General features: G+C 55.7%; 2 protein-coding genes across 6 annotated transcripts in view; one reads left to right on the top strand and one right to left on the bottom strand.

Annotated features, from left to right (window-relative positions):
- Nucleotides 1–12,455, top strand: part of Sema3g (semaphorin 3G) — a 100,020-nt gene that overhangs the window by 18,400 nt on the left and 69,165 nt on the right. The gene's annotated exons all lie outside the window — the stretch shown is intronic.
- Stab1 (stabilin 1) overlaps nt 1–12,455 on the bottom strand; it is a 29,191-nt gene that overhangs the window by 9,120 nt on the left and 7,616 nt on the right. For all 5 annotated transcript variants that reach the window (XR_006853489.2, XM_046452881.2, XM_046452878.2 and 2 more), the window contains 27 exons: nt 11,920–12,017; nt 11,574–11,708; nt 10,936–11,076; nt 10,713–10,802; nt 10,323–10,436; nt 10,179–10,232; nt 9,891–9,971; nt 9,493–9,651; nt 8,457–8,519; nt 8,133–8,228; nt 7,801–7,887; nt 7,215–7,326; nt 6,579–6,765; nt 6,375–6,468; nt 6,105–6,263; nt 4,524–4,619; nt 3,630–3,725; nt 3,446–3,493; nt 3,183–3,313; nt 2,886–2,997; nt 2,460–2,537; nt 2,274–2,372; nt 2,052–2,150; nt 1,766–1,897; nt 1,415–1,543; nt 1,034–1,090; nt 630–713 (listed from right to left, as the gene is read on the bottom strand). Coding sequence is in view for 4 of the 5 variants with exons in the window: in XM_046452881.2 (XP_046308837.1) it covers nt 630–713; nt 1,034–1,090; nt 1,415–1,543; nt 1,766–1,897; nt 2,052–2,150; nt 2,274–2,372; nt 2,460–2,537; nt 2,886–2,997; nt 3,183–3,313; nt 3,446–3,493; nt 3,630–3,725; nt 4,524–4,619; nt 6,105–6,263; nt 6,375–6,468; nt 6,579–6,765; nt 7,215–7,326; nt 7,801–7,887; nt 8,133–8,228; nt 8,457–8,519; nt 9,493–9,651; nt 9,891–9,971; nt 10,179–10,232; nt 10,323–10,436; nt 10,713–10,802; nt 10,936–11,076; nt 11,574–11,708; nt 11,920–12,017 (2,831 nt within the window). In the remaining variant the exon portion in view is untranslated. The remainder of the gene's footprint in view (nt 1–629; nt 714–1,033; nt 1,091–1,414; nt 1,544–1,765; nt 1,898–2,051; nt 2,151–2,273; nt 2,373–2,459; nt 2,538–2,885; nt 2,998–3,182; nt 3,314–3,445; nt 3,494–3,629; nt 3,726–4,523; nt 4,620–6,104; nt 6,264–6,374; nt 6,469–6,578; nt 6,766–7,214; nt 7,327–7,800; nt 7,888–8,132; nt 8,229–8,456; nt 8,520–9,492; nt 9,652–9,890; nt 9,972–10,178; nt 10,233–10,322; nt 10,437–10,712; nt 10,803–10,935; nt 11,077–11,573; nt 11,709–11,919; nt 12,018–12,455) is intronic.

Raw genomic sequence — 12,455 nt, 5'->3', positions numbered from 1 at the left:
GGGCCACAGGCCCACAAAGTACAGCAACTGGGACCAAAGACTGGGTTGTGGGCAGATCAGAGCTGAAAGGGGCATGAGAGCTTCTTCTACAGCACCCCCTGGCAGGGGCAGGATGGAGATTCAAGCAGGGGAGGACTGCACCTGGGTCCCACAATGAGAAGCGAAGCCCTGCCTCTGCTAGGGTGGGGTTGGCAGGGGCAGCTCAGGGTTGAGCCTCTTTCTCCCTCTCCCCATCTCCATACCTCAGAAAGATGGACGCAGTAATAAACACTAGCCTCTGACTTTGGACATCTCTCCCTTTCCTTTCCTCAAGTCACTCTTGCTTCAAGGGCCTCATCCTAGACCCAGCCCTTTTTTTTTTCTTTTCTTTTTGTGGTACCAGAGATTGAACCCGTGGCTTTTAACTACTGAGCCACATCCCCAGCCCTTTTTATATTTTATTTAGAGACAGGGTCTCATTAACTTGCTGAGGCTGGCTTTGAACTTGCCATCCTCCTGCCTCGGCCTCCTGAGCAGCACCACCATGCCTGGCTTCTGCCTCTGCTCTTGAAATCCAGTCCCTGGTTTCTCCCCTGGGTCCCCGTTCCCACTGTCCAAAGGCTTGGGGTGGGGGGAACTTCAGGACAAACCTGAATCTTCTTGACACATGTGTAAGAACAGCCCCGGGAGAAGGAGAAGCCTGATCTGTAGACACAGCTCTTCCTGGGTGTGTCCTGAAAGTGGGGACAGGCAGGAGGGGTGAGGACAGTGAATGAGGAGACAGATAATTGGATTTCAGGGATCTGAGTAGGTGAGACAGACAGCCCAGCAGGGGCGTAGAAGAAGCAAAAGGGACCAAGGAGATAGATATGGGGTGGGGAGGGGTGGGGCCACAGGATTGAGGCCTCAAGAAGCAGGACTGCACAAGGCTGCCCAGCAGGCCAGGCTGGGCCACAGGGCTTCCACCAGGAAGGCTGGCTGCTGTCAATCCAGGTCCCCACACATGGGCTGAGGACAACAAAGCAGGGGCAGAGCTGCGCCAAGCCCATCCCACCTGCAGCTGGAAGCCCCGAGTACAGCGGAACTTCCCGGTACAGTTTATGCATTTCTCCTGCAGGGAGGAAGAGTGGGGTGTCAGTTGGTCCAGAGTGGGACCCCCAAATGTACCACCTTTCCTCCAGGGCCAGCTGACCAAGTGTCCCTCCCTGTCAGCCAGGCCAATTTTTCATTTCTTGCAGTACCAGGGACTAAATCCAGGGATGCTCTACCCCTGAGCTACAGCAAGTCTCACTATGTTTCCCAAGTTGGACTCCAACTTGGGATCCTCCTGCCTCAGCCTCCCAAGTAACTGGGATTACAGGTGTGAGCCACTGTACCCATTCACCCCCTACTCTTAATGTCCTCCCACTGCCCTCCTCTGGCCCCAGCCTCTCACCCTCAGGGCCTCTGCATGGCTGTGTAGACAGCGGCTTGAGCCCACTGTCAGGACGCCAGACAGGCCAAACAGCGAACTGCCAGGGGCCTCCAGCAAAGGGCCTTCCAGCGGCACGTGGTTCACCTCAGGCTGAGAAGTGGGACAAGAATTTGAATCCACCCACCCCACCATCCTCATGCTGGGGGCTTATAAAGCCATGACACATTCCAAGGAGAGGGGAGCACCTCCAAGGATGGGGGAAATCTCCCTGGAGCAGAGGAAGGGGGCTCCTAGTAGGAGCAACTCCAGAGAGAAGCAGTCTTCAAGAGTAGAGTCCCCAAGAAGGGTCTCCTTGCCCATTGCCCCTCAAACCTGGCCACTGTGGTTGTAGAAGACAAGCCAGTGGGCAGGGCCCAGGAGGGAGTTGCGGTGTCCCCCCTTCCGCAGGGCTTCCACAGAGAGTGCTTCCCCCAGGATCACATGGTGTCGCACTGTGTCTGCATTCTGGGGTGGGAGAAGGCATGAGCTCAGGGGGGTTGGGACTCTGGAGCCTCCTGGACATCATGCTGTTCCCACTGTGTCCCTCTGCTGTGGCATGGGAAGCTTGCCCTCTGTGCCCTCACCCTCCGCCTTCAGTCACCCCATCCCCACGCCTCACCAAGCTGCTGCCATTGCTCTGGGCCTCCAGGGAGCCATTTGTGGGCACAAAGATGGTGTAGGCAGTGGCAGCCTCGATCTGGGGCACCAAGCCATGGCGCTAGGGCCAGGGGACAGGGATAGGCACATTAGTCTTCAGTCCTGATGCTGGGAGCCAGCCCACCCCCTCCAGACCTGGGTAAGGTGCCCCTGAGCAGGCAGCCCCAATGCTGGCCTCCCCTACCTGCAGAAGCTCCCGAAAGAGGCGGAAGGCAGGTACTAGGTCCAACTGCTGAAGCAACCCCTGCCCACCTTGCACATCAGCTCGGGAAGGCAACAAGACCTGGGGTAGAGCACGAGGGGCTGGTTAGTGTTGTTGCTCTGTGGCTTGCCTGGGAGGCCTTCCGCGCACATGCTCCTCCTGCTATACCTGGCTGAGGATGTGTAGGACACCATTGGTGGCGAGGAGGTCAGCTACATCCACGCTGGCGTTCTGCACCCAGACCCTCTAGAAGGCAGCAGGCAGAGCTCAGTGCCAAGCACCCCCGTCTGGCCTGCGACCCTCAATGCAAGCTCTAGCAGTGGGTGCACAGACCCCCCACTACGGCCCATGATGAGAGGGACAGGAATATGGCACAGGCACAGACAGGCAGCCCCTCACAGGGTAATCACTGCTGGCCCCCAAACACACTGCAAGGTGTCCTGAGCACATCCTCTGAGCCCAGCTCTGAGAAGGGGAAGGGGACCCAATCTCAGTCTCATTCCCCGAGTGTGCTGGTCTGGGGGAGCCTGTGACCACTCAAGCTCCCTCCCATGGCCTGCCTTGTCACCTCTTCTGCCAGGGTTCGTCTCATACCCCACTGATGTTGCGAATCTCCCAGCGTGTGGTAGGGTCCAAGGTGGTCACATTTTGTCTGTCCAGCCGGGCTAGCTCCTCCTCAGAGAGAGCACCCTGGAGAAAATGGGCCCTGAGGAAGGCATAGTTAGGAGGGACATAAAGCTTGATTAGTATGACATATAGAGATCCTTGGAACGGGGTCCCTCCCAACAGGTGGACACATGCCAGGCCAAAAACCCAGTTCTCCTCCACCTCTCCTGGGAGACCCACACAGAAGGACCCTCCTGTGGCCTGGCCCAGCTGTGGCTGCCCTACCTGACTAGGTGTGGTAGCATCTTCGGCTGCAGCCAGAAGGCCCGGTCCTCAGGGTTCAGCCTACGGATGGCGGACTCAGAGGGCACCAGGGCTGTGACTTGGCCGTTGGCAGGAAGAGTGATGCTGGCATTCTGCACACAGTGAGGGGATGGGGGTGATGGAAGCAGCAGCATCTAGAGACTTACCTGCACCACCTGCCACTTGGTGATGTTGGGTGACATCTAGGAAGCCTACTGGATTTGAGCCCCAACCCAGCATACTACCTGGAACCACTGGGAGAAGGCGGAGAAGTGGGCGTTGGCCTGGAGTTCCTAAGGGAAGGGAAAGGGCCCAGGTTATGCACCTGAGGGCAAATCCAAGTCTCCCCCCAACAAAGGGCCCTGAGCACCACCCCTTTCCCACCCCAGGTCCAGCGGGAAGAGAAAAATGAATCTGTGCATCACCTACCCGGATGATGTCTCCATAACAACTAAGACCATCACCTCCAAACCCAGGGGGGCATTTGCAGATCCGCTGACCTCCCCCCACTGCCTGGCAGGTGGCCTGGTGGGGATGGGGGACAGAGAGACAAACCCTCCATTTAGTACTCAGAAGGCAGGCTGGACACCACCCAACCCCTGCCCTTTTTTTTTTTTTTTTGGTACCAGGGATTGAACCCAGGGGCACTTAACCACTGAGTCACATTTGTAGTCCTTTTTATTTTTTATTTAAGGTCTCACCGAGTTGCTTAAGGCCTTCCTAAATTGCCAAGGCTGCCTTTGAACTCGCCAGCCTCCTGAGCCACTGGGATTACAGGCGTGTGCCACTGCACTGGATTCTCTGTTTGTCCTTATCATCCATCTCCTCTCTGCCTGTCTAGCCACCTGGCACCACCATCTCCTTCTCCAGCCATCCTGTCTGAGCACATGGAGCACCAGGAGTGGATCTAGCCCTATTCTCAAGATTACTGAGCATTTGACATAAGAATGACCCTGCCTGTGATGACTGTGGGTGGGGCGGGTGGGGAGACCAGGGCTAGGGAGTGCCCTGGCTGAGAGCAGGAGGAGCTAGCCAAGCCACAGGATCGTCGTAGTGTGGGGCAGAACAAGGTCAGGGAACAGTGAGGAGCTTGGATGGTCCGAGGAACAGGGAACAAGATGGCGCAGAAAGAGGAGGCAGGGCGGGGCCTGTGGCTTGATAGGGAAATACGAAGGTTTTATCCTGTGACTGGGCAAAAAGGGGGATTTGAGGTTTAGAAAAAACCTGATCCTGACAGTAGGCAGAGATACTGAGAGGAGGTGAGTTGCAGCCAGACCCAACCCAGAGAGCCTCCCCAGGGCTCTGAGCCCTTGACCCTCTCACCAGGCCATGACAGCCACCGTTGCCTGCCCGACAGGGGTCGATGGGGCTGCACTCATAGCCATCCCCGGCGAAGCCCAGCTTGCAGGTGCATCGGCTCTGGGGAGATCAGGGAGCAAAGGCTTTGTCTGGTCATGAGCCCCCCAACTCTTTCCTCCTCAACTCCCTGGCTCTTGCAAGGTGCTGCTCCCCAGGGAGGCCCACCCAGACCACAGCCCTGTTTGGAGCTTCGTACTCCAGACTGTCTCTCAGGATGGCATCAGGAGGGAAGCATCTGGAGAGATTCAGTGTCCCTCTGCGTTCAGAGTCCTGCCAGGGTCATTGAGGTCGGTAGCTTGTGGTAAGAGGGCAGGCAGGTAGGTGTCTACCAAGGCCAGCCCCAAGGATGGCAGCTTGAACCCCATCTCCAGCCATCCCTTGCCACCCTGATTAGCTGTTCTGGTCCCTCCCACTAAATACCAAGTCCCTTGGACTCATCCACACTGCAGGTGAGTGACAGGTAGGACACCCCAGATCTCAACTGTCTTTAGAGGCAAATTGGAAGTATCTAAACCTGCTCCTTTTCTACGGGGTAGGGAGTACCGGGGATTGAACTCAGGGACACTCGACCACTAGGCCACATCCCCAGCCCTATTTTGAATTTTATTTAGAGTCAGGGTCTCACTGAGTTGCTTGGTACCTCACTTTTGCTTAGGCTGGCTCTGAACTCACAATCCTCCTGTCTCAGCCTCCCAAGCTGCTGGGATTATAGGCATGCACCACTGCGCCCAGCTCAGTTCTGTATTTTAAGGCTCCTGAGGGGATTCAGTGTTTCAGGCCTTATTTTTTTTTTTTAATTTTTTTTATTGGTTGTTCAGAACATTATAAAGCTCTTGACATATCATATTTCATACATTAGATTCAAGTTGGTTATGAACTCCCAATTTTACCCCAAATAGAGATTGCAGAATCACATCGGTTACACATCCACATTTTTACATAATGCCCTATTAGTAACTGTTGTATTCTGCTATCTTTCCTATCCTCTACCATCCCCCCTCCCTCCCCTCCCATCTTCTCTCTCTACCCCATCCACTGTAATTCATATCTCTCCTTGTTTATTTTCCCATTCCCCTCACAACCTCTTATATGTAATTTTGTATAACAATGAGGGTCTCCCTCCATTACCATGCAATTTCCCTTTTCTCTCCCTTTCCATCCCACCTCATGGATCTGTTTAATGTTAATCTTTTCTTCTTCAGGCCTTATTTATACTTATCTGTGTTCCACCGCCAAGGCCCAATAGACTGGTGGCCCAAAAGCCACTGTGGAATAGGGAGGACAGGGAATACCATGCGTTCTTACACAAGATTGACCAGCCAGGCCTGGCTTCCAAAGTGGCACATCCAGTTCCCCCCATCCCCAGTACTGGGGATTGAACCCAGGGGCACCCTACCACTGAGCTATATCCCCAGGCTTTTTTATCTCGAGATAGAATCTCACTCTGCACCTGAGGTTCCAGACCTTGAACTTGAATTTGGAATGGATGTCCCTGCAGTCCAATGGGGACAGCCCAGTCCCCCCAGCCACCCTGCTGTGCCTCACCTGCCCAGGGCCCACGTAGCTGCAGAGGGCATCAGCATGGCAGCCACCTCGAGTGTCCAGCCCACACTCATCAATGGCTACACAGACGCGGCCGTCCCCACTCCAGCCCCTGTGGCACGTGCAATGGTGGGTGCCCTTGTCACCAGGCACACACTCAGCCTGCAAGAGGCATGGATAAGTGACTCAGGGGTGTGAGGCCACAGGTGGAGGTCCAGGGAGTCCCCTCTTGCCCCTGGGTCAGAACTTCAAGGCACGTGCATAGAAACTGACATTCTCTGAGCAGCCACCACGGTCAGGGCGGGAGCAGGGGTGGCTGCGCGTGCAGGAGTAGCCGTCCCCCTCGAAGCCATCAAGACAGACACACCTAGAGGTGGGTGAAGGAGGGGCCTCCTTGAGCCTCGAGAAGAGGCTAGAGGCTGAGCAAACCAATGCACGAGATTCCAGATGGGGAAGAGAGGAAGCAGGAGTCCTCACCGGGCCACACCCTCCTGGCTAACACAGCGGGCATTGGGGTGGCAGTGCTGGGCCAGCCCCGTGGGCCCACAGTCCTCCACCGACTCATTGCAGAAGCGACCTCTGAAGCCCGGGGCACATGTGCCATGCTGGCACACACCCCCACTGCCTGGACGATTGTCACAAAGACCATGAACACAGCCACAGTCTGCAGGAAGGAGAAGGGAACAGAGAACCAAGACAGGAATCAGCACTGGTTGGGAGCCAGGGTCGGTTCTGCAGCGGGTAGAGGACTGGGCCACCAGTAGGAGTTGACTTCAGTATTACTAACCCAGAGATCATTCCTGACTCCACGGGCAGGCAGAATGGAATTCTGACCTTTCAATCACCCCATTCTAGCTGCTCTGCCCCAATATTACCATAAGGAAGTTCTCCAGTGTGTCTGACCTAAATCCTGCTTGCTTACATTAAACCACAGTGCTCTTCCTGGCATGGGTGAAGATGAGGACATCTATTTCTGTTCCCAAATCTTCTTCTATTCCTTTGGACCTTCATTGCACCTCTCAGGGCCCCGTTTCCCTTCTGGAGGTCACCCAGCCCCCTTTCTGAGCAGATCTTCTTTCTCCCTGGGAGGCGGCCTGGGCCAGGGCCACTCACCTTCCTGGCACTGGTCTCCATGCTTGTTTGGGTTAGAGCAGATGTGGCAGGCGAGGCCCTTGTAGTCAGGGAAACAGAGGCAGGCCCCATTGCCCTGGATCCCGTCACTGCACTGGAGGGTAGGTACACCAAGGATCAGCTGTGGGAGAGGGACTTCCACCTGTCCTCGCCTAACACCCCACTTCCTGGGACTGGCTCTGAGCCCCTTCTGCCCCCAAGACCTCCCTCTGGGAGGGACCTTCAAAGTCTGCAATGCTGCCAAACAAGTAGCCCTTAAAAGGCACCTGGCCCTGGAGGTTTTATGCTCAACCTTGAAACACTCAACTCCTGTGATTCTCCATCGCCAGGGGCTGAAGAAGCCCTGATGTCACAAAGTGGCAAAGACAGAACACTGAAGACTACTAACAAAGAGCCTTTTGGAAAATAGATGGAAAAATTTACTGAACGATTTCTAAAAAACTTCAAATAATTTTCATTGCCCCAATATAGGGAACTCAAGAGAGGCAGGCTTGGCTCCAGCATGCTACGGCCAGCTTAGGAGGGTACACATTCCCTGGTCTTGCCTGGGGCCGGGGGAGGGACTCACATTGCCTTTGCCATAGCAGGGGTTGGAGAAGCCTCCAGGACACTGAGTGCAGTCAGGCCCAAAAAACCCTTTGCAGCAGCCAAGTTTCTGTAAGAGACAGAGAGTGCCCAAAAGGTCCCAGCCATTCCTCCCTGTTGCCCAGGTCCCTGGTCCCATCTCCAGAGCAAGAAATATGGGGACTTGGTGGCGCCTGTGCCACCACTGAGCTGTGGTGCAGCTCCCTGAGGAAGGTGATCTACTTGGTCCAGCTCATGGGTCTCATGGGTCCCACGTCCCCCACGTCCCCCACGTCCCCCACGTCCCCATGGTGAGCACCCACACCCCAGGCTCACCGTGACAGTCTGGTTGCAGTACCGGGCACAGCCCTTCTTGAGCACATTGAGCCCCATAGGGTCGTGGATGTAGATACACTCCTTGGGGAAGATGTTCTGGGGTGGGCCAGGCAAGGCCAGTCAGCAGGGAGGGGCCTGGGCCACCCCTTCTGCCAGGCAGCTCTGGGCCCAGCACTCCCATCCCTTGGTAGGGAGGCTAGGAAGCCCTGGGCCTCTAAGTATTCCCTGGTCTCCCAATCCCTTCTCTCCACTGTGACCTGGGGCAGAACCTGGTGGGTAATCCAGAGTCAGGGATCCCTGAGGGGTGGACCAAGGGACGCTCACCAGCTTCACACTGTTGGGGGGACACGTGCTGGTGTTCAGGGCTTGGCAGTCCACACAGGAGCCCTGGGCAAGGCAGGGAGAGAGTCAGGTGTCATCTATTTATTCAACATACCCTGAGAAAATGACACTGAGCTGAGACCCAAGGGATGAGAAAGAGCCAACCACCGGGAGGTCAGGTGGGACTCCAATCAGCGGGAGGAGGGCACGAGTCCGAGGTGGGAAGAGTCCAGCATCCTGGGGAGAGCAGGAGGCTGGGGGAAATGAGGAATGGGCAGTCAGGGGGATAGAGCCCGAGACCACTGCAGGCCTCCATGGTGGGAAGCTGGGGACGGAGGGTGCGGAGAATGTTCATCTTAAAGGCAGAAGCAGTAGGACTGTTGGGGGCTGGATATGGGGAGGACAGGGGGGTCCCTTGGAGTCTATAGCTGGGCCTCAGAGCTGCCCTTGGCCTTAGTGCCTGCTATTTTGTTTTGTCTTTTCATTTTTAGTACTGGGGGGTTGAACCCAGGGCTGCTCTGCCATTGATCCACATCCCCAGGCCTTTTTAATTATATTTTGAGACAGTCTGACCAAGTTGAAGAGGCTGGTCTTCAGCTTCTGTTCTCATGCCTCATGCCTCAGCCTCCCAAGCAGCTGGGACTACAGGCTGCACCAGCAATGCCAGGCACCCGCTATGGTTTGGACATGATTGGTCTCCACCGAAGCTCATGTTTTTTATTTCTTTCTTTTCTTTTTTGTATCAGGGATTGAACCCAGGGGGACTTAACTACTGAGCCACATACCCCGCCCCCCACACTTTAAATTTTTTTTTTTTTTTTTAAGACAGGGTCTGAGTTGCTTAGGGCTTTGCTGAATTGCTGAGTCTGGCTTTGAACTTGGGATCCCCCTGCCTCAGCCTCCTGAGCTACTGGTATTACAGGCACATGTCACTGCACCTGGCCAGTGCCCCTGCCTCAGAAGATGGTCCCTGGGCCATGCACTGCAGCAGAATGGGTGGGAGGTGTCTTAGTGCCTGGGCTTATGGTATGGGACTCACCGCCACGATATTGTACTGGTCCTCGCCACAGTGCTTGGGCAGAATGGGCAGGATGGTTGGGGGCAGCAGGATGCCCTCCAGCATGTGGATCACACCATTGGAAGCCAGCACATCCACTCTCCGCAGAGGGACTCCCTTAGGTCCCAGCAGGATGCGCCCCTGCAGCACAGACCCATCGTGCCACCCTCAGCCCAGCCCTCACCATTCTGCACATGGAGCATTCCTGCCTCGTGCTTACCCCTCCTGGAAGCCCTCCAGCCCTGTAGTGCTGCTCCTGGAGAGAAATCGGCTCCTGCTCCCTCCAGACCCCCCACCAGCATAGTCTTAGGGGCTGGCTGACCTGACAATCACCACCAGCCCTCCACCAGACCACTTCTCCAGACCGTGGGGGCTCTCACCTCCTCAGAGATATTCACATTCAGGACCTGGTTTGCCATGGTGAGGACCCGCCCCTTGGAGATGAGTTTTTCTACTGTCATCTAGGACAAGGAGAAGGTGGCTTTAGACTGAGCCCTGGCCACACTTGCCCAGGTGACACACAGCTACCCCTTTGCCTCCAGACTCTCCTCTGCGCTATGATGTCCAGATGGAAGGAGAGCAGGAGGACAGGGGCACCATGACCCAGGGACAGCCAACCTTCCCCACCTGGAGGCCCAGCCAAGGTCCTCCAGGGGAGGACCACTCACCTGGCCATGGTTGTAGATGTGGTACCTCACCAGCTCCTGCAGTTTGGAGAGACCCTGGCAGGGAAGAAGGAATTTGGCTCGTGGAGGCCCCGTGGGAAGGGTGGAGGCCCCATAGCCACAGCCCCTGTTTACTGCCAAGCTTACTGCCGTGAAGAGGTAGATGAGACGGCCATCGCGCAGGCTATCCACCGCCTCGTTGCTTGGAGCGAAGACTGTGAAGGGCCCGGGCCCATCCAGGATGGAGGGCAGCCCACAGTTCTGCAGAAGGGGGAGGGAAGCTCAGGGGGTCCAAGGGCCAGTCTCTGCCTCAGGAGACCTGCGGCCCTCAGCCTGCAAGGTGCTCCGGCCACGTCCATGGAAGATGTGGACGATGGGTCCAAGCTGCCACGGAACCCCAGGAGGGCAGTGGACAGGCTCCAGGATGCAGAGGGGATGGCGGCAAAGGCCGTGCTAGTGTGAAACCCCAGAGCACTATGGGGCAGGTTCTCCTGGCCCAGAAACCTAGATGGGCTAGGACACCTTCCCCCAGCTCACCTCCAGGATGATTTCAAACCGGCTGAAGACCTCAGTGGAGGCCAGGATCTGGCCAATGGTTTTCTGCTGGGAGGAATCTTCATGAGGACCCTAGAGAAGGGTGAGGCTGCTTCAGCCCAAGGGAGGGGGAAGTGCATCCCACCTGCCCAGAGCTGCCCCTAACCCTGCAGGGCTTGGAGATCACATAGCAGCATGGGGTGGGGAAGAGAGGGTGTTGGCTTACCTTGGGGTCCCTGGACATCCCAGGTGGGAGCTCCCACCGCAGGTAACTGACTACATGGAAGATACCGTTGGCTGCTAGGTAGTTGGGCTTTTGGATGTTGAACGTCTTCTGGGGCTGGTCTTTGTATACGAAGCTATATCTCTGATGAGACGCCAGATACCTGCTAGACCCCACATGCAGCCCTCTGTCCCACCCCAACACCTTTTTATTTTTATTTTCCATTTTTAGTTTTTAGGTACTTGGGATAGAACCCAGGGGGTACTTAACCACAGAGCCACATCACCTGCCTTTTTTATTTTTATTTTTTAAAATATTTTTTAGTTGTTGATGGACCTTTATTTTTATTTATTTGTATGTGGTGCTCAGAATCAAACCCAGTGCCTCACACATGCTAGACAAGCACTGTACCACTGAGCCACCACCCCAGTACCCCTTTTTATTTTTTATTTAGAGACAGGGTCTCGCTAAATTGTTCAGGGCCAGCTGGCCTCAAACTTGAGATCCTCCTGCCTTAGCCTCTTGAGCTGCTGGGATTACAGGTATATGCTACTGTGCCCAGCTCACCTGAACAACTTTTTCCTGGGCTGAATCTTTTATCTGGGACTCCTCTGGTCCCCTGGCATAGGTCTTACGCTTACCCGGCGGTTGTTAGTAACAGTTATCTCCTTCCCGGCCAGTGTCCACCACGTGTGTGTGCTCTGGAGACCCAAGTCCTCTAGCATGTGCTGCCCGGGGATAATGTACTGTCTGCAGAGCTTCTGGGCCAGCAATGGCTGCAGGTACAAAGGGGTGGGGCGTCCAGTGACCCCAGAGAAGGCCAACCCTCTTCACACCACTCCCTGCCCAAGCAGTGGAGGAGGAGAGATGCCTCAGTTCCCCAGTGTGTGCACACAGGACTCTCTCAGGGGCCTGAAATGGGGGCAGCTTCAGGTGGGGGGGGGCAGGCAAGGGCCCGTGGCTAGCTCTGCAGTAGAGAGGACTCACGCTCATGGTCTTGGTGGTGAAGAATCTGGAGAAGATGATGGATGGCACGAGCACAGTGAAGGGTCCTGATGAGGTAAGGATCTCCTGGCACCCTTGCTCTGGCAGATCAGGAAAGAGAACATCAGAATAGATCTGGGAGTGGGAAGACCTCAGGCATCTCAGGTTGGAGAGTTGGGGTGGGCATTGGGTCTAGGCGTGGGGTAGATGGGCCATCAGGACTGGGGGCCAGCTCCCCCAGCCCCATCGGGCACCCAAGAGCCCATTCTTGGCTTCTACAGCTCTTGGGCCGAGAAACTAAAATCGATGTAGAGCCGGGCACGGTGGCGTACGCCTGTCATCCAGTGGCTCAGGAAGCTAAGGCAGGAGGATCGCAGGTTCAAAGCCAGCCTTAACAACTCAGTGAGACCCTGTCTCTAAATAAAATATAAAAACGGCTGGGGATATGGCTCAGTGGTTAAGCACCCCTGGGTTCAATCCCTGGTACCAAAAATAAATAAATAAATAAATAAAACCTATGTAGAGACCAGCATGTCCTC

Source organism: Marmota monax, unplaced genomic scaffold (genome assembly GCF_021218885.2).
Source record: "Marmota monax isolate L192 unplaced genomic scaffold, Marmota_monax_Labrador192_F-V1.1 WCK01_AAM20220418_F8-fsc00042, whole genome shotgun sequence".
Lineage (NCBI taxonomy): Eukaryota > Metazoa > Chordata > Mammalia > Rodentia > Sciuridae > Marmota > Marmota monax.
This window is presented reverse-complemented; position numbering and strand designations above follow the sequence as displayed.